This window comes from Apodemus sylvaticus, chromosome 8 (genome assembly GCF_947179515.1).
Source record: "Apodemus sylvaticus chromosome 8, mApoSyl1.1, whole genome shotgun sequence".
NCBI classification, from domain to species: Eukaryota; Metazoa; Chordata; class Mammalia; order Rodentia; family Muridae; genus Apodemus; species Apodemus sylvaticus.
The window spans coordinates 106,616,192-106,643,922 of NC_067479.1; the positions used below are offsets into that span (position 1 = coordinate 106,616,192).

The 27,731-nt window shown below is 47.8% G+C and overlaps 1 protein-coding gene and 1 long non-coding RNA gene across 2 annotated transcripts; one reads left to right on the forward strand and one right to left on the reverse strand.

The window, feature by feature from the left end:
- On the forward strand, positions 1-423 carry LOC127690657 (uncharacterized). The gene is made up of 2 exons (XR_007979184.1): positions 1-76; positions 111-423. It is a non-coding gene; the product is annotated as an uncharacterized LOC127690657 (long non-coding RNA).
- Positions 120-27,181, reverse strand: Dnase1l3 (deoxyribonuclease 1 like 3). Its single transcript, XM_052190216.1, has 8 exons — positions 26,780-27,181; positions 20,501-20,589; positions 17,271-17,360; positions 16,291-16,403; positions 10,702-10,814; positions 7,184-7,341; positions 1,100-1,196; positions 120-841 (listed from the first exon to the last, which is right to left on the reverse strand). Exons 1-8 carry the CDS (start codon positions 26,933-26,935, stop codon positions 725-727), a joined length of 933 nt encoding a protein of 310 aa, XP_052046176.1. The 5' UTR covers positions 26,936-27,181; the 3' UTR covers positions 120-724.
- Between the last annotated feature and the right edge of the window lie 550 nt (positions 27,182-27,731).

Below are 27,731 nucleotides of genomic sequence, written 5' to 3' on the forward strand. Positions count from 1 at the left end.
GGGGTGGGCTGTGGGTAGGGGTGAGGTGTGGGTAGGGGTGGGCTGTGGGTAGGGGTGGGCTGTGGGTAGGGGTGAGGTGTGGGTAGGGGTGGGCTGTGGGTAGGGGCGAGGTGTGGGTAGGGGTGGGCTGTGGGTAGGGACGGGCAGGACATCACAGTGGGAGAGTCCTTCACTTTTCTTTCCCTGACCCCTGAGGCAAATGAATTTTCTTGCCTCTATCATAAGGTATCATGCCGCCGGGCGGTGGTGGCGCATGCCTGTAATCCCAGCTCTCTGGGAGGCAGAGGCAGGCGGATTTCTAAGTTCGAGGCCAGCCTGGTCTACAGAGTGAGTTCCAGGACAGCCAGGGCTACACAGAGAATCCCGGTCTCGAAAAACAAACAAACAAACAAAAACAAAACAAAACAAAAAAAAACCCAAAAACAAATAACGTATCATGCCATGCCAAGTCTGTGAGCTTGGCAGCTGGGACTAACAGATGATGTCTGTCCTGCTGCCTAAAGAGTGGCAGGGTTTCTCAGGGTACCAGTGATGGTATGGGGGTCAAGGTGACGACGTAATAGAAGACTCTCCTCCCGACTTGGTTCCAGGCAAACTTAACTCAAGCAGACACTGAAAGCAGCTTGGCCAGCCTTGATCCCTGAGTGTGCAGATGGCTTAGACCTATGAGAGTCATTTTATCTGGGAGCAAGGAATGGCGATTTAAAAAATGGCAGCGTGATCCTTAGGAACGATTGCCTTTTCTTCTCTTCTTCAGAGAAACGGATTTTCTGTTGTTGGTGAAGGCCCGTGAGGACTGTAGCTTAAACTCAACTGGAAAGTGGTCACTGACGTCCAGGGCCTGGAGGGGGGAAATGGAAGTAGATTTGGGGGTTAAGGGATGCCCGGGACATGCCGTGGCTTTATCAAGGGCTACGTTCAGGAGTAGAAGGGACAGATAAAATGTCTGGGGTCACCCGGTGGAAACTGGTGAGTGTCGCTCTTGGTTCTGCTCCTGGGAAATTTTGGCAGGTCTTCAAATCTGTAGATCTTAAGATTCAAGAGCAGCCCTCCCACATTTCCAGGGTGGTGGGTCTGGAAGACAAGGTGGTGATCTTACCTCCTCTTCTGACAACTCGTAAACTTTCTGAAAGTCGAACACGCCACTGGAACGGGGAACCACAGAGCTGACTATCTCTTGTCCACAAAGCACAATCCTGGAGTGAGGGCCAGGAAGACAGATGCATGAATTACTTCAAGCTGGAGACTTTTGAGATACAGGGGAGGAGATCTGAATTTGATTCTGGAGTCTATTGAGCCGTCTAACCAATTTGTGTAGTGAGTGTCTCATGTCCACAGCTGAGTTTAGCTTGCTATCTGTGCTGGTTAGTTTTTGTAAACTTGTCAAAAACCTAGAAATATCCTGGAAGAGGGAACCTCAGTTTGAGGAATTTCCTTCATCAGACTGGCCTCTGGGCATGTTTGTGGGGGCATTATTTCTTAATTGTTAATTGATATAAGAGGATCTAGTCCACTGTGGGCAGTATTATTCCTAGGCAGGGCCTGAGCTATAGGAGAGGAGTACTTCAGTTTTGTTTATCCAAAGTAATTTATAAAACACTCATGAATGATAAAAGAACTGCCAGGGGTGGGGGGACTGGAGAGATTACTCGGTGGTTAAGAGCACTGACTGCTCTTCCAAAGGTCCTGAGTTCAAATCCCAGCAACCACACGGTGGCTCGCAACCATCCATAATAAGATCTGTCGCCGTCTTCTGGAGTGTCTGAAGATAGCTACAGTGTACTCACATGTAATAAATAAATAAAGGAATCACCATCCCTGATATCCAGAGGTATCACCATCCCCGATATCCAATTGTTCTACAGAGCTATAGCAATAAAATTAGCATGATATTGCCACAAAAACAGACTTACAGATCAAAGAAATAGAGTTGAAGACCCAGAAATAAGTCCATACACCTATGGACACCTGATTTTTTTAATAAAGAAGCCAGAAATACACACTGGAAAAAAGACAAGATCTTCAACAAATGTTGCTGGTTGAATTGGATGGTTGCAGATAGAAGAATGCCAAGAGATTCATACTTATCATCCTGTACAAAACTCATCTCCTAATGAATCAAAGACCTCAACCTAAAACCAGGAGCACTGAATCTGACAGAAGAGAAAACAGGGAATAGCCTTGAACTCATTGCCACAGGAAAAGTTCTGAATAGAACACCAATAACACAGGCATTGAGTCCAAAAATTAAGAAATTAATAAATCGACCTTCATGAAAATAAAAAGATTCAGTAAGGCAAAAGGTATGCTCATTTGGACGGAGGCAGCTTACCAACTATACAAGAGAGCTAATATCCAAAATATATAAGGAACTCAAAATGTGGACATCAAGAAAGCATAACCAAATTGACAAGTGGGATACAGATTTTTAAAAAAAACTTAAACATGAAGCAAAAATAGCTGAAAAAAAAAACCACTTTGAGAAGTATTCAACATCCTTAGTCACGAGGAAAATACAAATCAAACTACTTTGAGATTCTGTCTTCCACCAGTCAGAGTGGCCGAAAACAACAATGCAAGGGACAGCTCATGCTGGAAGGGAAATTGAGTAAGAGAAACACTCATGCATTGTTGGTGGGAGTGCAAACTTGTTCAGCCACAATGGAGATCTATGTGTCGGTTCATCAGAAAGATAGGAATCAATCTACCTGAAGGTGCAGGCACACCACTTGGGCACACACCCAAAGGATACGTCATTCTCTACAGAGGCACTTGCTCAAACGTGTTCATTGCTGCTCTATTCATAATAGCCAGAGACTGGAAACAACCTAGATATCCATCGATGGATGAATGGATAAAGAAAAATGTAGCACATTTACACAATGGAATATTACTCAGCCACTGAAATCGTAAGACAAATGTGGTATGTATTTACTTATATGTGGATGTTAGCAGTTAAATCCTTGATAAGCGAGCTACAATTTGTATAACCACACACAGGTTATGTAGAGAGTAGGGGACTGGGGGAAGGGGTGGACCTTCCTAGGAAGGGGAACTAGAACACAGTTCTGCATGGATGATGTAGGGGAAATTGAAGTAAGAGGATCAAACAGGGGAAGGGAGGAAAGGGAGAGGGAGGGAATACAGGGGGAAGAGCTAAAACTAAGTGCCATTTGAGGGGTCACTTGGAAATCTAATACAAGAGAAGCTTCCTGTAATGTAACATACATGAGGGTTCTAAATGAAATTGGCAAACACTGGAGGAGGTGTAGCCCCAACTGGACATCTCTCATCACCAGATGAAGCTTCTAGTACTGGGAATCGTTTACACCCAATCGAGTCATTAGCCAAAGAGGTCCCCTGGGAACACCCAAACAGCCAGGCTATTGCAAGGCTCTCCACAGTCAACAGTAAGGCCCTGTTGCTGAAGACAACACCTACACAACTCACCGAACACAGAGAAGTCGCCTGGAGCCTACCTAGAGCCTTCACCCTTATCGACCAGAACTGTTAATACTGAAATTTACTCTGTATGTTACCAAAGGAGAACATAAATACCAATCACCTACAAACTTTCTACCTACAGGAGTGACCTGCCTGCAAGTTACTCTGGTACAACAGTGGCCCAATGCCTGAGGGAGTAACCAACCAATATCTTATTTAAGTTAAGGTCCATTCCATGAGCTGAAACCCATATCCAAACTGCTTGGGTGAGCAGAACCCGAGACTAGACTTTGGCCAGGGACCTCGGGGAAACCAAATACTACTGTTCCACTAAAGGAACATAGCAATGAGATGACTCTATGACATTCTCCCATATCCATAGATCCATGCCTTGCTCAGCTTTTGTCAGAGAAGCTTTCTCTTGTAGCAGATGGGAACAAACACAGAGGCCCACAGTCAGACTTTACACAGAGAGTGAGAGACCTTGGAAAAGCTCTGAAAGGGAAGCCTCGGTCAAATCCTTCCTGTCAGGGTTCAGGGAACTCTGAAGAAGAGAAGGCAGAAAGGGTGTAAGAGCCAGAGGGGATGGGGACAGAAGGGGGTCAAGGCCTTCTAGATGCAACAGGGCTGGTACATGTATGAACGCAGAGACAGTGGCAGCATTCACGGGGCCTGCATGGGTCTGCACCAGATGGGACCTAGAGCAGAAAGGCGATGTGTTGACACACCCCATCCCTAACCCTGAAGCTATCACTAATTGACCGTCACTTGCAAATGAAAATTGAGTTTTCTTCAAGGGAGTCTCACTGGGAAAACATACTGTTGGTAAGGCTAGGCTTTAAGCCCAGCAGCAGAGAGGATTCTACTCAACAACACAAAACAAACTCAGCAGTATCTTTGGAGGCTCTGTCTGTCATAATGTTAAGTCGGGGCATTTCCCCCGTCTATCGTACAGCTGCTTTGCATATGGTGTGGCTTCTGGCTTGGGGTTTCATGGGATTCCTGTGCATTTGAATGTATGCATCTGTTTACATTTCTTCTGCAGCTTCCTTGGGCTCTTTCCCTTGTTTGTTTGTTTCATCCTATTCTGATTTGTTTGTTTGTTTGTTTTTCTCTTACTGCATTTTATTATTAGTCCTTATAAGCCTGTTTGTTTCCCAACAAGAAACAGAAAGGGCATGAATCCGGAAGGGAGGGAAGAAGGGGAGGAGGAGGGGGAGGAGAGCCATAATCAATGCCTTGAATGAAAAAAATCAATCTTCAATAAAAGAAAATAAATGAAAAAGAAAATAAAAGTAGCCAAGCAAGCTGAAGGGATGAGGCTAGCGTGTGGTGTCCCGCCATGGTCTCTGCTGCCCCTTCTGCTTCAAGGTCCTGTCTTGGCTTCCCTTGATAACAGACTATAACCACGAAGCTAAACTATACGAAACAAATTCAGTATAAGCCCTATCTCAAGGCAATGAGTTAGACATGTATTTCTGACCTCCAGGTACACGCAAAGGTATAAAGCACCTACATACTCACTTGCATTCACCAGCAGGCACAGACTCAGACAGATAGACAGACAGACAGACAGACAGACAGACACACACACACACACACACACACACACACAGGTTTTTAAAAAGAAAAGAAGTGGCTTCTAGCATTTGGCAAGGGAGGTAAAGGTCTATGTGGTCTTAGTGTCCTGCCTAATTTGTGAAAAGTGCTACCAACCGCCCTTCCACTTTTCTAAGTCTGAGTGGTGACTTGGTTTCTGGGTTTGAGCTGCTGGGTTTGGGGCTTGGGGTGGGGTCTTGTAGCTAGCATGGCTGAGTAGTCCAGTGCCATTTCCCCAGCTTGGCTGAGACTCTAGAGAATGGGAAGAGAGGCCTGGGAGTTTGAGAGGTTATAACTTCTCACTCGGGGCTTCCACTTTTGAGGACTGGAACAATAATAGCCAAAAAGGAAACTGTGGTCTCAAAAATCCCCAAGAGGAACAGAGGTGGCCAAGAGATAGGTATAAAACTCTGACCTCAAACCTAAGAAGTGAGCACGCCACGAGGACGGCCCTTCCGTGCTCCCTCCTGAGTGCTGAGCACAGCGGTGCCCGTGGGACTCGGGTTTCCCTGACTGGCTGTCTGTGGTTTCTGCTGTGGATGGTCACCGACATTCACACACTTCGGGCACTCCTGCGCGACTCCAGACTCGGAGAACAGAGCTGACAGTGCTCAAAAACTCCCCGGGAAAGTTGCAGTGCACATGATTGTCATTAAACACGTGCATCTGCGTTTCTGCATAGCAATAGTTTAAAAACTATTCAAGTCAGGCATGGTGGCACATGCTGTCATCCTAGCCCTTGGGAGGCTGAGGAGGAAGGACCAAGAGTTCAAGATCATCTTGGGCCAAAGAATAAGTCTGGAGCCAGCCTGGGACACCTGACAAAACCCTGTCTTGAAACAGAAAGTATAAATACTGTTGCATTAAAAACTCTCATTTTAAGTTTGAAAGTTATTGTCTTATCAGGAATCAAGCCATTGCAAGCGTGCGAGACCAGAGAACAGCCTTGTGGAGGCAGATCTCTCCTTCCCTGTTCAGGAAATCAAACTCAGTTCTTCATGCTTGTGCAGCAAGTGCCTTTACCTGCTGAGCCACTTCGCTGACCCTTACTTCGATTTTTCAAGTAGTGCCCGAGGGTCATAAACATTGGCTCAAGATCTACAGGTTGGCTGTATGTTTCAGCAGTGTTTATAGCAAGCAGCAAAGCCCTGGCAATGGCTGAATGGCCAGTGGTGGCGATAAGGTGACCTACTGCGGTCTATGTTTGGGATATATTTGGTGACAACACAGGAATTGCCTGTGGCCATAACTTCCTGAATGTTCCAGGTGTCATCTAAGAATGCACAAACGTATTCAGCACTGGCCATGGGACAGGTATTGCGTTAAAAGTTTTACACGTGTTATTTCATTTAACTCTCATTATATCCCCACAACTGAGTTACTTTCCATGATGCCATCTGTGATTTACAAATAAGAGAACCAACACAAAGTGTAAGTCTCCCGGTCATGGCACTTGAAGTGGTGGAGTTGCGATGTGAACTCGTGGAGTTACGATGTGACCTTGGGCCCTTCTGACATCAGTGCTGGCCACTGATGGTTTTAATACAACCACATAACACCGTACACTGCATAAGAAACCGAGTGCCCCTGTACAGGGCTGGCCTCCAAGCCAAACAACCACCACCTTGGACAGTCCCCTGTGCTCATGTGATCATCCCACTTGGGATTGTTGACTGTTTACACGTCTACAAAGAAGGGTGTGGAGGGTCATAAGTTGAGCTCCTGAGTCTCCAGCCCCTCCCTACCACCTGCTGTATGCAACTCATCCCTGACTGCCCAGGGCCTGGGGAATGGATAGCGTGTATAAGTCTAGTAAGATTAAGGGATTCAGGCTTCATCTGTGCAATTGTGGAAAAGTCATTATCTGGGCTAGGTAATGCACAGGTGCTTCCTGGTGTAGCTGCTTAGCAGGGGAACACCCACACTCTGGTAAGTAACCACACCCACGTAGGATCTTTAAAGAAACGCAATAATCTCACGAGTTCCCTGGCGTGGACCTTGGTGGAACCCTACCTTGGTTTGGTATTGGGACTGCAGGGTGTGCCCTGTTTATATCTCCCCCAGGGAAGACATTTTAGCTAACAGTTTTGAAACGAAGCTGACTCCTTCTCCGGCTGCCCTGGGACAGCAGAGGTCTCACCTGTCATAGGCACAACTGGTACTCTTCTTGACCGTGGTGTCCTCTTGGTCCCCAATCAGCCAAACAAATTTGGGGTCTGTCCTCAAACGGATGTTCTGCCAGGCCTTCTTGGGGACATAGCTGCAGCCAGCATTGAAATCACCCATGAAGATGAAATTCTGAAAGGCATGGTTTTGACCCATCACTCGTAAGCACTGAGAGACAATCTCATGCCTTCATTTTCCACCACCAGCAAGGACCCCCCCTCACTTCCACACCCAGTGAACAAAGAAGTATGTTTGTCTGGTTGGTTGGTTGGTTGGTTGGTTGGTTGGTTGGTTGGTTGGTTTGGCGTAGTTTGGTTTTGAAGATTGTATAGTTCTGTGTAGTCCTGTTCTAGAACTCCACTATAGACCAGGCTGACTTCCAACATAGAGATCCACCTGCCTCTGCCTCCCAAGTGCTGGGATTATAGGTGTGTGCAACCACTGCCAGGCCTAATATAATTTTATTCATACACACACACACACACACACACACACACACACACACACACACATACATAGTGTGGGAAAATGCACGTGCACATGTATGCGTGTGCGTGCGTGCGTGTGCGTGTGCGTGTGTGTGTGTGTGTGTGTGTGTGTACACATGTGCAGGTCAGAGAACGACTTACAGGAGCTGGATGGCGTCTGTCCTCCTGTGGATTTCAGTGATGGTGCTTGGGCCATCAGTCTTGCACAGCAAACCTTTTACTCACGGGCCACAGCACACTAGAATGTGACTATATTTGGAAGTTGGAGCTTCTGTTGTTTGTTTTGTTTTGAGACAGAGTCTCACATAACCTAGGCTGGCCTCAATTAGCTCTGTAGTCCCAGATGGCCTTGAACCCCCGATTCTCCACATCCATCTCTTGATCTCTATGTACTGCCACAGCCAGTTGAGAATGGGACTTTAAAACTATAACTAAGGTTAAAAAAAAAAAAAACAAACCAAAGAGGCAGGTGGGTTGTCCCTTATACAGGAGCAACGTGGGGATTTGCTCCTGGCTTTGATCCCCAGTGTGACAAAAATAAGTGAAGGAATTTAAATAAGTAAAATATAAGAGGTGGTTAGACTGCAGAAAGACACAGAGCGAAGACAACAGAAGGGGAAGAGCATTCTCAGGCAGAGGACAGAGGCCCCCAGAGAGCACCCCTGTCCTCGCACACTGGCCTGGGCTCTGCAGCCAGGCCAGCAGTGACAGACAGCCTGGAGATGTTTCAGACAATTTCTGCTACACTTCTATGTCACAGCAAACTCACAGATCTTCCATCTTTGTTTCCTTTTTCTAATTTATTCATTTTTGTTTTATTTGCCTTGGAGTTTTGCCTACATGTACATCTGTGTGAGAGTGTCAGATCCCCTGGAATTGGAGTTATAGACAGGTGTGAGCCGCCATGTGGATGCTGGGAATTAAACCTGGGCCCTCTGTACAAGCAATCAGTTCTCATAACCCCTGGGCCTTCTTTCCAACCCTGCATCTTTGCTTGCCTTTTAAGAGAAAACAGGTTCCAAGTGAGTCACAGTTTTGACAAGGATGTGACTGAGGCGTGGGAGAGACGATGCTCACCTACCGTGCTGCCCGATTCTCAGTCACCCTCCCTCTGTAGGCCGTTGTGCACAGGTAGGCAGGAACCCTGGAATTCAGCTAAGATATCCCCTCCCATAAACACTGCAGTGAATGTGAGTGAACACGCCCCTCAAGACCGGGGGTGGGGGGGTGGGGGGTGGGGGGGTGGGGAGGAGGGCAAAAGGATCTCGAGTAGTGTGATGGCCGTGTTAAGGGCAGAAACGAAAGCCTAACACTCGGTCCTTAGAGACAGAGTCCTAAAGGAGGCAGGCCTAAGAACTAACTGCTTTCTCAACCCTATACCACCAACTGCTGGAAGAGCCCCCACGACACCCCCAAGGGCCAAGGGAAGAGAATTTTAACATCCCACACTACAGAGGAAACAGCTTATTTCCTTTTTTGTGCTATTGTTTGGGATGATGCTGACTTTTGAGTTTTCCTTAAGAACAATTTATTTTGATATCTGCATTTAGAGTTTCCCTTGAGATTAAGGCACACAGTTAAGGACAGAACATTATCCCTGATCTATGTACCTTAGCCTGCATGCAGTGATTTACCAAACTCAATTCAGTTTGGTTTGAAAGCACCATTAGCCACGGAAGGAGCAGGTTAGACTCTAACCCTTAAAGGGATCGAGCAGGCTGCTCAAGGATCTTGAAGCATAATGGTCAAACTTGAGTGTGACCTCCTAAAGGTTCCTCACCCAAGGTTTCCTCCTCCGAGCCTAATGGTTGACAGATGTGCAATATTCTCTTGCTGAGTATGTGAGATTCATCGTTTGCCCTGGAACTTACAAGTAAGCAATGAAACACACTCCTGGGCTTCTTGATGGTCAGTGTTGGCCAGCTGTGTCCACACTTGACTCATTTCATACCTTGAGCAGAGGAACTGAGGAGGAAGAGGGACTCTCACCATCACATTCCGAAAGGGAAAAAGAGGAATTTGGTGGGAGAACCATCTGAGTACTTCCCCATTTACCAGGTGCTTCCTCAAACCCTGGGAGCCTTCCAGATGGAGAGACGATGGCTGTCTTGAGGGCAGCCTCCATATTACTTCTCTGTTTCATGATCTTGCCACTTTCCTCCTGAAACTACCTCACTGTTCTCATTGTTCTCAACTGTGAATTGGGACAACTTGTAGGATCGCTTAGTATGTGTGGTGCAAGTACACACATGTAGGCATGTTTGTGGAGGCCAGACTACAACCTGGGGAGTCTTCCTTAGGGGCTGTTCTCTCTCTCTCTCTCTCTCTCTCTCTCTCTCTCTCTCTCTCTCTCTCTCTCTCTCTCTCTCTCTCTCTCTCTCTCTCATGTGTGTGTGTGTATGTGTGTGGTTGAGCACTAGCCTAGAACTTTCCAAGTAGGCAAGACTTCAAGTAGCCATTGAGTTCCAGAGATCTGCCTGCTTCTATGAACTCAGCATTGGGATAAATTTGCACCAGCATACTTAGCTCTCTCTGTTTCTTTGTCTGTCTCTGTCTCTGTCTCTGTCTCTGTCTTTATCTCTGTCTCTGTCTCTGCCCCCCCCCCTGAGTGTGTAGGAAGGGCTGACTATTATTTCATGGTTTCTGGGGATTGAACTCAGGTCCTAATGCCTTCAGAGCAGGCACTTTATCAACTGAACCATCTCCCCAGACCCTTGTTAGATTATTGAAAGGATTAAAACTCACTTGCTCTTGTGTAGTCCCAGCACACTGCCTAGGCCTCAGTGCCAAATGCTGACCTCCATCATAAATACAGCAGAGCATGAATTCCCAAGACCCGCTGGGACAGGCCCAGGCAGCTTTAGCCAGAAGGATGTTTAGGGCTGAAGATAAGCCTGGGATGAGGCTGTGACTCTGTAGTGGCTTGCACGCACTCTGTCCCCTCACCCTCCTACTCGATAACTGACTGTTGCTTGATGAACGAAACAAGCACAGGGGCCCTCACCTCTGCCTTCCATCGGCTTTTCACATCCGTGTAGACGTCGGCCAGCTCATCAATCTCTTTAACGGAGGTCTCGGGAGTTGTGTGCAAGGGGACAATCACAAAGTCCTTGACAGCTGAGGAACGGCACATAGGAGGGGGGTACAGTGAGAATTCTGGAATTTGGGGTTCTTTTTAAAACACAGAAATATTACAAGAATATGTCTTAATCCCGGATGTGAGATATGGGGCTGTTTTAGTTTGACCACATTTGCTGACTGTGATTTTCCTCACGCTCTGTGAGGAGTGTGATTTTGCCAACTGCAGATAGATTCTGATTTGGAGTTCTGGGGACTTTTTCAGAGGGTAAAAGTTAGGCACCCAGGAGGCATGGGTGGTTGTTGGCTCATTGCTGATTGCTGTTAGTCACAGTTTGTTAAGTAGTTGTGCACAAAAAAGAAACAAGAAGAAATTAGATATCCTGACAGTGCAGATCAAACTTGTCCCAAGGAACTCGGACACTACTCCTAATCAGCAGGAAGTAGTCTGACAGTAGCATCACTCCCTTTCCAACCCCTGACTCCTTCCTTCCTTCAGGTATCTCTTTCCTTCCTTCTCTATCCCTTTTTCTCTCTTATCTAGTATTGGGGGGTTGGAAGGGTGGAGGAAAAGGAGTGGAGAAGGGTGGAAGAAGGAAGAACCCACAAAGTAGCCCAAGTCTAGCTACAAGGCTAGCAGCACACTTCCTGTTAAGCGGCCACTACTACTGCCTGAGAAGGAACTGCCCCTTCTGGGAGATCTGTGTATGTCTCTGTGTGTCTCTGTGTGTATCATCTGTGTGTCGTCTGTGTGTGTACCTGTGTGTGTACCTGTGCATGTGTCTTTCTACCTGTGTGTGTCTCTGTGTGTGTCTGTATGTGTGTGTGTGTCTGTGTATGTGCATGTGTATGTGTGACAAATCACACAATGCAGAGTTGGTTTTCTATGTGGGTTCTGAGGATCTCAACTGCTCTTTCTTTTTCAAATTTTTATTTTTCTCTTGGTTTATTTGGAGTAATTAAAACTGTTTATACATACGTTCATCTGGGTAGGGTGGCACACATCTGTAATCCTAAACTTGGGAAGCTGAGACAGAAGGATCAGAAGTTTGAAGTCAGCCTCAGCTACAAGAGAATGCCTCAGAAATGAAAAGGATAACTGGTAGCAGACAGACCAATGGTGACATGTAATAGGACCTTGGGGACCACATTGTTTAAAGTGGCCTCATGGGGCTGTGGGTGTCCAAAGTGACGGAGGCAGGATGGACACGTGACGTGTGCATTCATTGTGCATCTGTCCCTTCTGCCGCCTTAAACTTTGGCTCAGATTCTGAGCAGACATGATCACCATTTAAGGAGGCAATGAGTCTCTCATCCCCTGTGACTGAAGAGATGTTTTAGTCATTCCAGAAACAGTGAACCCTGCAGGCAAGTCAAGCCTTGACGGAAACACAGGCAGAAACCTCAGGTAGCAACAGTGTCCTCCAGGACACCGAAATTGCCCCCTGGGGCCAGTCACAAAGCTACACATGACCTCATGACTAGGACTGTTGACTAGCTCTGCCTCTCCTGGCTTTTCTTCTTTGCTGTCTCTCTCTGCTTTTTGGGGGTCTTGCCAGGGTCCTCAGGACAAGGCTCAGGACACTCACACCTGCTTCCTGCTGTTGCCACAGCATCAATTGTGCTTTCCTTGTTGCCCCACCACTGTGTCGGGTGGGACTCTTGGGGTGCCAAATGCCAGGTGGCATCTGATTTGTTGTGAGTCCTGGACCCAGCCCCCTGATAACAAGTTCAGCTTTTGTACTTAAAGGAAAATGAAAAATGGAAGCTGGCTTGTTTATAGACCTTTTGTAAGCACACACACACACACAGAGAGAGAGAGAGAGAGAGAGAGAGAGAGAGACAGAGAGACAGAGAGACAGAGAGACAGAGACAGAGAGAGACAGAGACAGAGAGACAGAGAGACAGAGACAGAGAGAGACAAAGTCCTGGGTTAGATTCCCAGCACCACATAAAACAAGTCATGGTTGCATAGGCCTGCAATTTCAGCATTTAGAGGTAGACACTGAAGGATGGGCTGTGTGAGACCATATCTCAAAAAACAAAACAGACAAGGAGATGTCGGTTAGGATGTGGTAGTATACTTCTCTAATCCTAAGCTTTAGAAAACAAGAACCAGGATTGTAAAATCAGAGTTAGCCTGGGCTATATAGCAAAACCTTGTACCAGTACCTTATAACAACACAACGGCAGCAACAGCAGCACACACACACACACACACACACACACACACACACACATACACGGGGGGGGGGGGAGGGAGAGAGAGAAAAAGAGAGAAAGAGAAAGAGAGAGGAGAGAGGAGAGAGGGAGGGAGGGAGAGGGAAAGGCAGGGAGAAGGAGAGGGAGAGGGAGAGGGAGAGGGAGAGGGAGAGGGAGAGGGAGAGAGAGAGAGAGAGAGAGAGAGAGAGAGAGAGAGAGAGAGAGAGCGCAAAGTAGAAGCTCCTCCCCAGTGTAGCGGGCCTGGAGCCACAGCTCGCCCATGTCTGCAGGAACTGTGATGAGACTCTCAGTGAGAGGCACCCTCTCGTTCTCTGCCTGGATTCCTACTCCTGCCTCATGTGGGAGGCTGTGAGACAGCCACTGGTCAAGCCTCACAGTGGGAATGTGAGAACAGAAATGTCTTCCCCCATTGATGGTGGCTAGCTTGCAATGAGCCTCTGCCACCTTGTGAACTCTCCGGTGTGCTGTTTTGCCCAAGCCCTGTACATTGTTGAGCCTTTGCCCCACCCTTCCCCTTTACACTGACTACGAACTAGCCAAGCCCATCAGAGTGTGAGGCCAAGCTCCCACCCATGGCATACACCACAGTCACCACCCACACTAAAGTTAAAACTAAATGAACACCGCTCCCCATGAGGATACTCGCTCACTTAGTCTGGGTTGTGGCACATCTTTTTGCAAAATGTCAGGTTACTCTTGGGTTGTGTCTTTTTTGGGGTGTGTCATTTGTTTGTTGTTGGTTTTTGTTTTCAAGACAGGGTTTCTCTGTGTAGCCTTGGCTATCCTGCACCTCACTGTGTAGCCCAGGCTGGCCTCGAACTCTGATATCTGAGTGCTGGGATTAAAGGCGTGCATCATTACTGTCCAGCTCGAATGTGTTTCTTTCATCAACACGAACAATGTTGTTTTCCTACAGGGAGCCGGGACTCAGACCTGAAGGATGTCCCCGGGGCCCCGGGGACTTACTCCTTGCCACACCTCCATCCCCAGCTCAGGTGTCTCTGCTTCTCGGATCTCCCAACACACATCACCGGTCCCCCCAACCTCCACCCTCTACCCCCACTCTGACATCTTGTATTCTCAGGGTCTCCCTTTCTCTGGCCATCTGCATGGGCACAGACCATGCCTATTCCCAACAGCCATGGACTCTCCGCACTATTTGCTGTGTCCTGCCTATTCCTTCATCCTCTGTAATGGTCCTCCTCTTGTCCATGCGTGGCGCACAGGAGCCCCCTCCAGGACTCAGGCTTCTTTCCATTCACCGTCTAGGCTGCACTACCTAACACAACTCCTGGAACACTGTCAGGGCCCAAAATCATTTCTTGATTGAATACATAAATGAATGATTAGGGGGCTGGAGAGATGATGGCTTGGTGGTTAAGAGCACTGGCTGCCCTTCCAGAGGTCCTGAGTTCAATTCCCAGCACCCACATGGTGACTCACAACCCTCTGTAATGGGATCCGATGCCCTCTTCTGGTGTGTCTGAAGACAGCTACAGTGTGCTCATATACATAGAATAAATAAATAAATCATTAAAAAATGATTAGGTAAATGAGTGAGGTCACTGACTCATTTGTCCCAGGAGAGGACGGGTAAGAAAGGCCGGGAGGTGGAGGCTCAGGAAGGACAGATTGGCTTAGCCATGCTGAGCATTGCCTCCCTTTGAGAAGAAATGGCACTTACAGGCGGAGGCTCTCCCTGCCCTGCCCGGCCTAAGCAAACTGGAAACCGAACAAGAGGATTACTGCACTCACTGTGCTCAGTAGCCTCTCCTCTTTTTCCACTGAGAATTCCCACACCTCTTTCATCATCATTTTCCCAGAGGGCCTCCTCTAAGTTAATTAACCCTGGGCAGAAACAGTGACGTAGTTCAGGATGTTGCAACAGTGTGGCATGGACACAGGCATTCTTCCTTTAATTCCACATCTGTCTGTCTGCCCACATCTGTCTCCCTGCTACAGTGTGATGCCATCGGGCAGGGACTCTGTCAGTGTTATGCTCTGAGACATAGTAAGTAGTGAAGAGTGACAATGTTGCATGCTGCAACTTAACATTTTAATGCTTGATTCTTTTGATTTTCTTTTAATGCAGAAGATTGGATCCAGGACCCCCAGCATGCTAGCCACATGCCCTCTCATTGAATTATTCTGTTGGCCCTTGGCATTTTGAGACAAGGTCTCGCAATATAGCTCAGGCAGACTTCAAACTGGCCAATCCTTCTACCCTGCCTCCTGAATGCTGAGATTACAAGCATGTGCCACCACATCTGGTGAAATCTGGATTTTCTATTGAATACAGTAGTGACTGGGAGAATGGGCTTTTGGCTTGGTGGCTTGACTTACAACCCTGGCTCATCTTTTTGTAACAGCTTGTCTGGCTACTTTAGTAGCTGTATTTTGTGCAAGTGATTAATGCCTTTAAAGCCTCAGTTTCTTCAGATCTGAGTGAGGGGTGATCCTCTGGAGACTGGCAGGGTCATTAGGGATCAAAATGCACCTGATATGGCTTTTTCCTCTCTTGGAAATCTGTGGAGAAGGTTGCTACTCTATGGAGTGACTTGACTGTAGTGAGAGTGAGACTCTTGGGGTTTTTCCTTTGGTGACCCCTTCTTATGTCTTTTAAAAATGAAGGAGTAGTTGTACGTGCCAGGGATCAAGGACTGTGACAAACCATTTCCTTGACCCTAAATACTCAGGAAGGTAGAGCCATCAACGATCCAGGAGAGTGGTACTCAAGCTGGGAGGTCCTACATCTCAACATTCTGAAAAGTAAGCCTGGTCCTACAAGTATTAGCTCTCAGCTCAGCCATCCCATAAGACAGTGCATGAGTCTGAGAGCATGGCTCACACACGCTCAGGGCTGCGCCCCATCGTGGGCTGCTGGGAAGCAACAAGAGAAGGGCTCTTATGGCTTAAATATAAAATGGCCCACGTAGTTTCAGGTGTTGAATGCCTGGTCCCCAGCTGGCAGCAGCATTTTGGGAGGTTGTGAAAACTTTAAGACATGTATGTGGGCATTGCTGGAAGAACGCAGTCACCACAGAGTGACTTTGGAGGTCACCCTTGGGCCCTGGTGCCTTTCTCCCTCCCCTACACCACAAGGTGAAGAAGCCCTGTGCATATGTTCTCGTTGACATAATGTTCTGCCCCACCACAGCCACAGAACCCATGAAGCCACGGGACATGACCTGAACTCTGAAACATAAATAAGTCCCCCTTCCTCTAAGGTATTTGCATCGGGCATTTGGTCATGGTGACCTCAAGAGTGACTGCTATAGGGTCATGGTCTCACCAGTGAAGGGTGAATGGAACCAAACCACAAAGGGCTCTCTGGAAAACACGTCTGTGTCTCCGTCCTGATAGTCATGGTAGAGGTATCTTGCCTTCACAGACACCAGCTTCTCCCTAGAAGAGAAAAAAAAAATTCCTTCTCACTGAGTCTTTGGTTGTGAACATCACTTCCTCTGACTTTTGTGGCTTCCAGAGCAGACTCAAGTAGTGCTGGTGGGTCTGAGGATCTTTTCTTGAAGAACATGCAGTTATCAGCTCTTCTCCACAGAGCTGAGGGTCTGGGTTATACCTGCTATCTGGGGCACATCAAGTGAATGTTCTTTAATCAGACTGGCAGTGGGAAGCCAGTGAGATTCCTTTGTGCTACAGTCATATGCTCTAACAGGCCTTCCCCATGAAGGACAAAGAACTCCTGCCTCAGCCAGTCACTACTTGTCACAGTGCCGCAGTGTCTTCTAGTTAGCGACTGAGTCATTTTCTTATTAAGGGTTTTAGGTAATTTGCTCTGAGACAGGGTCTCACTTCATATAGCTCAGGCTGACCTTGAACTTGCTGGCATTGCTTGAAGAGCCTCCTGCCTCCTCTGCTGGAGTAGTGCTGGGACTTGAGGCCCGTGGCACCACAATGTTAGGGACTGACCCAGGTTTGCATATCCCGGGCAAGCCCTCCATCACCTGAGCTACAGTCCCAACACGCATGTCATCAATTTGACAGCAAAGATTCTGGATGATAAGGACAAATGCCTAGTGACCAGAATTAAATTGTTTTATTTGAGCATTGTCTGGGTGTGTAACTCTCACTAGCCTAACACCATGTAGACCAAACTGGCCTCAAACTCATGACACTCTCCCTGCCCCTGCATCCCAAGTCCTGGGATTCAAGGTATGTGCTGCCGTGTCTTGCCTAGAATCCATTTTTAAAGGAGAACACAATACACATTTGGGTGTGATTCAGTCAGGTCAAGGGTCAGCTCGCACTCACTTGTAGAGGAAGGCATACTGCTCTTTGTACGTGTTTCTTCCAAGTCGGGAACTAATCACGTAGTTGTACGTTGTGCTTCTTCGTGAATTTCTAGAAAACAAAATATTTTGGTGTGTTGTAAACACTAACCACATGTCTGCTGCATCTTCCTTCACCCCGACCCCTGCCTCCACACCCAGCCTTGGCGTAGAGCAAACATGGCTTACTTTCTTGTCCTAAAAAGACAGCGACTATTTTTACCTCCCACTCCATTATAATTTGTTGTTGTTGTATTGTTGACAAGGTTTCTCTGTGTAGTCCTGGATGTCCTGGAACTCACTTTGTAGACTAGGCTCACCCCAAACTCAAAGATCCGCCTGCCTCTGCCTCCTGAGTGCTGATATTAAAGGTGTGTGCAACTCTCACCTGTCCCCACTGTATGATTTAATAACACAAGGATAGAAATTGAAGGTAGACTTTTTTTAAAAAATTAAAAGTATATTTGTTTATTCATTTTACATCCCAATATTAGCCCCCTCTCTTCCCAGTACCCTGCCACGTAGATTCCCCCCACCTATTCCACCCTCCCCTTCTCATTGTGAAGGGGGGGTCCCCCTTCTGGGTGTTAGCCTTCCCCCACATCACTACCACCTTTCACATCAAGTTGCTACAGGACTAAGTGTATCCTCTCCCACTGAGGGCAAACAGGGCTGACCATTTGGGGAAATGGAATCCATAGGCAGGCAGGCAACAGACTCAGGGACAGTCCCTGCTCCAGCCGTTGGGGAACCCGCATGCTGCTCATATGTTACGCATGTACAGGGGGCTTAGGTCTTGAGGCTAGACCTCTTCATTTCAAATTCCATACGCTTTGGCCTACTTCTGTAGGAATCACAGGGGCCAAAGATGGTCCAGACAGAATCAGAAATTCCTGCTTTGGATTCTTCAAGATGGTTTAATAGTAAAGTTGCTTTCTGCAAAGCCTTACAGTTTCAGTTTAGTCTCCAGTATCCAAAGGGTGGAAGGAAAGAACTGACCCTGAAAAGTGTTCTTTGACCTCTAGATGTATATTATGGGACACACACACAGGTGCACCATCATTACTATAACTCCATTGTTATAACTCCTTGTTTCTTGGTTGAGGTCAAGTTTCTCATGTCACCTGTCCATCTACCACTTCTGAGATCCACCAGATGCCTCCTCTTCTGAAACCCTTTCAGGACCTGCTCAAATTTTCTGGTACCAATTTCCAACAATCAACTATTTATTCCTGGGGTCTAGAACTTTACCATGCAGGGAGCAAGGGGGCAGCAGAATGTCTCTGATCTGTACTGGGAAACCTGACCTTCTCTGTGAATGATTCTAATCTGCTGATAACCTAGTCCAGACAACCCTACATTGTTACTCTCCATGGACCCCCAAAAGGAGCTGGGGCCTGATTACTCTCTGGCTGTCTTGTGGCCAGTTGGAAAAGACAGAGGGGCTGATTTAGGGACCAATTTAAATTTTACAGAAATTTCTTGTGTTTCAAATGTGTGGACCTGGCTATGGGAGGCCAGGAGTGAGGGTGGCAGACCTCACTAGGTGTTCAGTTTAGAAGGCTGGCCCTCTGCTAGCTCTAGCCTGCTAGGTTTTGAGGCAGCACATTGCTCTAGAACAGTGCTGTGAGGTGGCTCAGACCCTTTCCTGCTTTACAGAGGACAAAGAGATGCGCGGGCAGCCGCAGAGTTAGCTCACATGTACAACTTGGTCTTAGCATCCATTCATCTGACTGGGAGACCAGTGGGGTGGGGCTTCCTCTGCTTAGGGTCCTCAGCCTAGTCTAGGCAGGTTGGGGGTGAGGGTGTTGAAACCTCTCACTTCCTGACCCGCTCTAGGCTGACTGTGGGGAGAAATCTGGAGTTTACTTCTCCCTTTAGCCCCTCATACTCCTAAAAACTTCCCCAAAGGCTGAAGTGGCTAAGTCAGGATCCAGGTCTAAATGTAGATGAGGTGAGCTCACCTCTTCCCGGGGTACCTGCCTGGACACAGACCCCAAAGCAGCAGGCTGACTGACTACGTGAAGCCTCTGAAACAGTGAGCAAAACCTTTCCTCTTTTTAAGATGTCTTTCTTGGGTATTTTATTACAGTAATGAGAAGCTAATGAACATGGTAGTTTCTGGATCATTCAGAAGGAATATAAATCATCAATATTAACTGGTGTCATTTAAAACTATTGGAAGATAACTTTGTTTCCATTGTTTGTTCCCTCCTCTCCCCATCTCTCCCTCGAAACAGGGTTTTTCTGTATAGACCTGGCTTTCCTAGAACTTACTCTATAGACCAGGCTGGCCTTCAAATTCAGAGATTTGCCTGCCTTTGCCTCCCGAGTGCTGGGATTAAAGATGTGAGCCTCTACCACCACCACAATTTTTTTTAAATGTTTCTCTCAGGCTGACTTCAAACTTGTGATCCTCCTGCCTCTGCTTCCTTCATCAAATCCTACTGATGTACACTACTACAACCAGCTGAGGGTAAAACACTCAAATATACAGAAGTATTGAAACAAATAAGGGTCTCCTATTCCTTCACTGACCTAGCTCCATGGTGGCTTTGTGGTCTTCTTTTTAAAGATTTATTTATTATTATATGTAAGTACACTGTAGCTGTCTTCAGACACTCCAGAAGAGTGTCAGATGCCATTATAGATGGTTGTACACAACCATGTGCTTGCTAGGACTTGAACTCAGGACCCTCAGAAGAGTACTCAGTGCTTTTAATCACTGAGCCATCTCTCCAGCCCAGCTTCTCAGCCTTCTAATCCCAGATGTAACCATTAAAGTTGTTAGCTCATTCTTCCAAGTCTTTCTTCTGTGATCATCCAGACATACCCCCTCCTCCCAGTATTCATGGAAAAAGTAACAGTGACCCGAACTCACTGTTTCTGATACATTGTAGCCATTTTCCCTCGCTGACGGTTTCCTCTACCCTCAGTGTTTTACCTTTGCTGCGGGATTTCTTAGCTTAGCCCCTTTCCTACTCCTTTCACTTTTCTGTCCCATTCCTTCACCTTTTTCCCCTCCCCTTTTAACTCTGTCATATTAAAACCAGCCAGGTGAAGGCTCACAGTGGGAGCCTACTCAGCCCTGGCCATGCTGCCCAGTGGTTAGAGTAAAGCCAGCCACAGCACTGGTTTCTATTCCCCTACCATATATCAGGTGCTCTTGCACTTGATTTTACAATGTCTGGGGGCCCATCCCTCTCCCCTTACCCATTCAGCTTCTCCATCAGCATGGGACAGATGTTGTTGTTGCTGTCCTTGATTTCCATCAACAGTATAAGGTCACAGCGTTTGATGATCTGTAGAGAGAGAATTTTCAGGATTTGAGGCTGTTTTCTATAAATAACCAAACCTTTCACCGGACGTTTGCTGTGAGAGGGCTAAGCTCGGAGCCAGGCTGACTCCATGACAGGCTGCAAACTGACAGTTTGGGAGACTAGGCCTAAGTTTCTATTTCCCAGAAATGAGAACCTGGATCCAGAAACCAGGGGTCAGCTAACCATAGCCGTAGGCAACCAATCCAAGGACACCTTGTCATCTAGCCTGAAGTTAGAATAGGTATCTAGGAGGAATAAGCGACCCCTCAGGGAGGTCTCCAGAGCCTAACCAATTATAGAATTAGTCAGACCCCTAGAGATAGAGCTAACAAATCAAGGTAAAGGGTCACATACTCCTCCCTGGAATTCCCCTAACCAACCATAAAAAGTTGGGCCTACGAGTCCACTAGGTGTCTCGATTACCGAATGAGGAGAACCCTGCATGCAGGAAGTCATCGGGATAAATGCTGCTTGCTTTTGCATACTGTTTCAGTTTAGGGAATCGTTCTCCAGTGATCTCGGACCCCAACAGCTGGGCTCCAAGCCCCACAGTCAGGTGGTCGCTAACTCTCTTAATCTCTTCCTGAACTAAAAGAAGGTCTTCCTGAGAGAGAGCAGTGCCTTCTTGTGGTTGTATCCCTTTGTGTTTTGTTGATGCTGGCCGTTGTTTTGAGATGCTGTCTTGTTTTTTAGGCTGCTCCCAAACTCTAGAGCTGAAGGGATCCTCCTGCCTCAGACCTGAGCAGCTAGGATTGCAGAGCACATCGTGCGCCCAATGGTTTAGTTGTTGCTCTTCATTAATTTATTTTCTGTCCATTTAAATTTTTTAAAATGAATTTCTTTATTTGAGGCAGAGTCTCAGGCTGGCCTAAAACTTGAAGATCTGCCTGCCTCTGCCTCCAGAGTGCTGGGATTAGGGTGTGTGCCACCATATGAGGCTGGTATTTCTATTTTAAAGATGAGGAGACTGAAGATCAGACAAGGTTTAGTACATTACCCAGTCTTACAGCTAGAAAATATCCACAGCCGCCCCTGAGTCCAGAGTCCTAACGGTGACCCTCCCCACATCTAAGTCTGGGTCAGCGTCTGTGGCTATAGCAGTGGTGACAGCAATGAGTAAAGGTTCTGGGCTGGCTGCTGCAGCTAACAGGAGGCCTAATTACAATGATAACAAATCTAAAGGCCAACATTTACTGTGAACCTACTTCACAAGAACACTAAGAGAGGGTTATGATGGTTAGCCCATTAAATCTAGATGGTAACTGTTAGCATTTTATCTAAGCTCCACCACACAGTTACCTGGCAACAGTCAGGTATGCTCCAACTCACAGTTACCTGGCAATAGCCAGGCAGACCTGACCCACTATAAAAGGGGACTGCTCGGTCCCTTCCCATCTCTTGCTTTCTCTTTCTCTTACTCTTCCCTTCCCCATCTCTCCCCCATCTCTCCCCTTCTTCTTCTTCTTCTTCTTCTTCTTCTTCTTCTTCTTCTTCTTCTTCTTCTTCTTCTTCTTCTTCTTCTTCTTCTTCTTCTTCTTCTTCTCCTTCTTCTCCTCCTCCTCCTTCCTCCTCTTCCTCCTCCTCCTTCTTCCTCTCTCTCTCTCTCTCTCTCTCTCTCTCTCTCTCTCTCTCTTTATCTCTCTTCACATCTCCACATGCTCATGGCCAGCCTTTTCCTCTCTACTTCCCTTCCCTTCCCTCCCCCTACTCCCTTTTCTCTCCCTTTATTAACCTTTTAACTTCCCTCCCATGCCCTGAATAAACTCTGTTCTATACTATACCATCATGTGGCTGGTCCCTCAGGGGAAGGGATGCCTCTACACCGGCCCTCCGAGGCACCCCCTTCCCCCACATATAACTACACCTCCATAGAATATATCCCTGCATATATAACATCTGTCTTTTTATAAGCCCCACAGTAACTAAACTTGGAGTAGTTACACAATTTTCCTGAAGACACACAGCCAGTACAACTGGGAAAGCCAGGACTCCAGAGCATGTCCAGTCACAACTACAGCAAGGTGGATCCAGGTTCCCAGAGACCAGGAATGCAGCCTTTAGGGAGCTGAGAACTGACAGACAACTGGCTCCACCGGAAGCCTGGATTCTAGCTTAAACCCACAGCGTCGACCACAGGGGCAGGACTCACTGGCAGCCCTGTGCTCAAGCTAGCCTGCTAGTTAGTCATTGGAAACTACCACACCTTTCCAGAAATGACTGTAACATGTACACAGTCAGTGTGTATACTGGCACACACCTGCAATCCCAGCAAGCGCTGAGACAGAGGCAGGCAGTTCTATGTGAGTCTGAGACCAGCCTCATAGTCGCACAATCTGAGGCCAGGGCTACCCAGTGAGGCCCTGCCGCAACACACAAAGACAAACAAGTGTACACACTCTATGTTTTTCCATTCTGATTCTTCGCAATGATAGGATAAATGGAGTGAGAGTGTCGCAGTTTTCCTAACTCGTTGGGAAGAGCCAGGCTCAATGCTGACCACACAGGCTAGGTCGTCCCTACTGCTCTTCTACACTAGACTGACCAGGGGCAAAGTTGTCCATATTTGGTCATCACTGTGTTCTTGGCTGGCATGGTTAGAGCAGGAGGAAGGTCGCCTTCCTCATCTTGGTTTTTCCCTTTCCGACCATTTGTGCTGAATGGATGCTGCTGAGACCAGCTTGGGCGACTCTCAATTCCACCTGAATGGATGCTGAGACCAGCTTGGGCGACTCTCCTGTGCTCTTCAGTTTGCATCCTGCCGAACAGAGCTTTGGCATCTGTCACATCATCACGGAAGGGAGAGCCTGTGCCAGACACTCCAAGGCACTGAGGTTGGCTCAGGGGAGATTTGTCACCCTTCCCAAGCTTGTTTTCTGCCGTGCCGTATACTGAGTCTTAACAGGTACGCCCAGAGTTCAGCCTTGCAGTCATCCTTTTTTTAAAGCCCATTCTACAGCTGGAGCTCAGGGAAGAAGCCGCCCAATGCAGAAGTGCGTAGGTGGTAGGGAAGTGGATTGAACTCTGATTCTTCCCCATTGTGCTATGCGGTTCCCTGTTTAAAGACATCAGATAGAGTTTCTCTCTACCCAAGATCTCTCTAGACCTCTCCAGACTGTCCCTCCCCCATTCCTCGGAGCATACATGACACCCTTTTCTGGATTCCGTCCAATCTAGCCGTGCAAGTCCTCCGCAAACTCTTGCCCTTAGAGGTTTTAGTGTAACTGCCTTCCAGGCTGTGGCAACCTTCTGTGAAGGCAGGAATTTGGCACTGGCCAAATCTTAAAGGGTCCAGAGCTTGGTTCCGAAAGGGCTGCTTGGGAGTCTCCTCCCAAGTAGTAGGAAGCAGAAGAAACAAGGCTTTTTCCTGGGACCATGCCCTTTTGAGAATTCGGACAACAGGATCTTGCAGATCCTTGTCTGAGGAAAACTTCCTAGAGATATGGCAAGGAAACTAGAAGGCAGTGTCAGCTGGAGAGGCAGGGTTCAGAAGTGCTTGGTAAGCAAGGAGCAGGGATGTCAACAGGAAATCTGGCTGTGCTCTGTCAGGAAAGGGAATCTGAGAGAGGGACCTTGGCCTCTGGCGTGCTGATCTCCTTGGCGGCTGAGTGTGGAGGCCAGGAAGGGGGTCTGCATGTAGAAGCCTCACTACTCACATTCTCATGCAGTTCAGTTCACTGATGCTCACTGAACCGTAGAAGCAGCAGCTACATCCAGGGCTATGCGACCACACCAGCAGGCGGGACATTCTTGCCTGTTGCACACCAATCCCCAAACACACAAACCAGGTGACAGCCCATGCCTTTGATCCCAGCTCACAGGAGGGTCAGAGGTTCAGGTCACCCTTAGTTACATAGAGTATGACCCACGTAGGCTTCATAAGAAAGGCTGATAATATTCTTCTAAGCCATAACTTCTTGTTTTACTTCTTGTTTTGTTTTAGGGGAGGAGGGTTTTTTTTTTCTTTCTTCTTCTTCTTCAAGACAGGGTTTCTCTATGTAGCCCTGGCTGTTTTGGACCTTCCTCTGTAGACCAAGCTGGCCTTGAACGCAGAGAAATCTACCTGCCTCTGCCTCCCGAGTGCTGGGAGGCTGGGAGTAAAGGCATGGGCCACCACTGCCCTGCCTAAACCATGACGTCTAGTGTTACATAATGCCCTTCTTACAGCCCATTTATATCAATAAATTGATTACTTTCCTGCTTGGGTCATCTGCATTCTTTTGATGGCAAATGTGTCTTTCTCCTTAACCTAGTACAAGCACTAACTATTCTAACTGAGTACCGGGTGTCTGGGGACAACTGCCACAGTCCTGCTAGATGGCTTTGAGAATTTGGGGGAGACTGGCTTTATGAGGACAGGATGAAGTTTTGACAAAAGCTTTAAGCAGACCTGGTGGGACTCAGATCTCGGGGAGAAACTGTGTGGAGAAATGGAATCACCAGAGAACAAAAACACAGGCCCCAAGAGTGTGGCAACATTTCCAGGGTTGAATAAGTCAGGAATGTAGATAGGCACTTAGGTTCCCGGGCTCCCTGGGCCACTGTTGAAGACGTTGGGAAACTGTTTCCTTGAGGATCAGATTTCTCCATTAAGCCACTGCCTTAGCACAGCTGTCCTGGTAAAAACACAACCAGAGGTGCTTAACTATCATGTAAAGGGGCCCAGGAGCATCTTGGCAGGAGCCTAGCAGGTCTTCTGCCTGCATCAGCTACTGGACAGAAGCATGAACCAGCCTCACTGAGAAGGTGGGCCTCATGGACTAGCATTACCAGCCACTCAGGTGGCAGAGCCCACTTTGTGTGAAGTATCAGGAGGGGAGGGGGACCTTGAGCTCCCTCAGCTGAGAGGTGGGGTCTGAACCCCGGGCTGCTGGTATTTTCACCACACACTGGGACCTTTGGTGCTGCTGTTGTTATTGGTAGAGGCGGTCATGGTGGTGATGGTGGTGATGGTGGTGGTGGTGGTGTGTGTGGTATGGTGTGCTGAGATTGGGTCACAGGTAGACCAGGCTGACTTTTAATTTTCTATAGAGCCAACAATGACCTTGAACTTTGGACCATCTTACCTCCCCAGTGCTGAGATGCAGGTGTGGAACGCCATGCCTGCGTTTGCGCAGTGCTGAGGACAGAACTCTGGACTTCACAAATGCTAAGCAAGCGTCCTACCAACTGAAGCAAATCCTGATCCCACTCCGTTTTGTTTGTTTTTAAATAATAGCTGCCCCACAGAGTCCCAGCATCAAAACAGAGACAGTCGACTCCAGGAAGCTGTAAGGGACTTCCCCAGGCATAGGCCATATTGCCCAAGGGCAGTAATATCCATACACGAGAAAGAGCATAACTGAGAGTTGGGGGACTCAATAGGGGAGAGGGATGAAGGGATTGAAGGATGAAAGGAGAGAGACAGGGAGGGAAGAAGGAAGAAGAGAGAGGGCAGGGAGAGGGAGAGGGAGAGAGAGAGAGAGAGAGAGAGAGAGAGAGAGAGAGAGAGAGCATGAGAGAGCGAGCCTGGCTCTCCTGCTTCACCAAGATTATGAAGATGAGGCAGGGAGCTGGAGAGATGGCTCAGCGGTTAAGAGTACTGACTGCTCTTCCGAAGGTCCTGAGTTCAAATCCCAGCAACCACATGGTGGCTCACAGCCATCTATAATGAGATCTAACGCCCTCTTCTGGTGTGTCTGAAAACAGCTACTGTGTACTTACATATAATAAGTAAATCTTTAAAAAAAAAAATGAAGATGAAGCAGGCAGGGCTGCACCAGCTCCCTCACCCCCTGGAACTCCCCAGCACCTCCTTGTCCTTCTGAGTTCTTCAATAGAGCTGTTGCTCATGAGACTGACAAATGAGACCATTGTATTTACTGACACAGAACATTCAGTATGTTCAAAATTAAAACGATCAGAACAGCAGCCGGGACCTGGAACTGACTGCCAGTCAGAGCATCGCATTTACCTGCTCAAGTAAACTTGCAACACCCCGAGGGAAGTACAGACCCACCCAGTCTGAAGGTGGAACAGAAAACACCCAGAGTTGAGGTGACGTTGGTGACAGAGCTAAAGCCACCTATTAAGCCAGAGGCCTGTCTTTACCTCCCCCGTCTCCCAGAGCAACCTCAGATCCTGGAGTCCTAAGGCAGCCAGGAGAAGGTGCAGGGGTGTCCAGGACACGACTCACCTTCACAATGACATCCATGGCGTTTTGGTTCTCCTTCTTGCTCTCCCCAAAGGACTTCACATTGAAGGAGCAGAGCCTCAGGGCCAGGGCGCCATGGAGGGCAAGGGTGAAGAGCAGCAGGGAGGCCAGGCGTGGGGCAGCGGGGCGCAGGGACATCTTTGCACTCCTGGGACTTCAGGCTGGATGAAGACGGCGCCTGGCTCCCTGACTTATAAAGCCGACTGACAACAGGAATTACTGGATCCTTCTAGGTCACTTTCACTTCTCTGAGGAACTCACCATCAACCGTTTCAGTCCCCAAGGAAATGAAGACAATGGGTTAGCCTTTAGAGAGTCCTCTGGTTTCATCGTCCTTGTAAGGAAACCTGCATGCTGAATTTACAAACCAGCCTCCTTTAAAACCAGTCATAATCTCAGGGGTGGGGTCAGTTCTGATCTCTGGGCATGTCTTCTGTGGTTGCCATGGGCCTTTTCCTGATAGTTGATGAGCTTGGAAATGTCCACACGGAAGGAACTGGACTGGTGGAGCCACCTGCTGGGGGACAAAGATTTTGTGAACAATTGCCCCGGGACACATCTATACAGTGTCTCTTCAGCCGTCTCTGTGGGTTCATAAGGTCAGGTTTAGTTTGAATTCAGTGGAGCAAAGGATACTTTGGAATCTGAGGAAGGCAAGGTGGAGATCCCAGGAGCAAAAGCGTCCCAGGCTATGTCCCTCAGAGGCAGCAGAGATAAAGAGCTTGCGGGAAAGTCGCCAGGATGGGCAGGGACGGGTCGTGTGACCCAAGCAGGTGTTTCCAGGGTCTGACGCTGCTATGCGCAGCGGTGAGTAAGCCCACAATGTGCACACACCACGGTGTCATCACATCTCACCAGCAGCTTCAGGTTTGCAGAGAAGAGCACAATTTAAGATTGTGTAATTCTAGCAAAACTCACGTGTGTGAGCTAAAGT

Bases quoted from the DNA above. Each gene is read 5' to 3' on its own strand.
- Dnase1l3 (XM_052190216.1), bottom strand. From the start codon at position 26,935: ATGTCCCTGCGCCCCGCTGCCCCACGCCTGGCCTCCCTGCTGCTCTTC. The intron at 1,197-7,183 runs GTGAGACCTCTG...CCCTCACTCCAG, and splicing joins ACCAGTTGTGCCTATGACAG to GATTGTGCTTTGTGGACAAG. The intron at 842-1,099 runs GTAAGATCACCA...TCCCCCCTCCAG, and splicing joins ACGAGTTGTCAGAAGAGGAG to GCCCTGGACGTCAGTGACCA.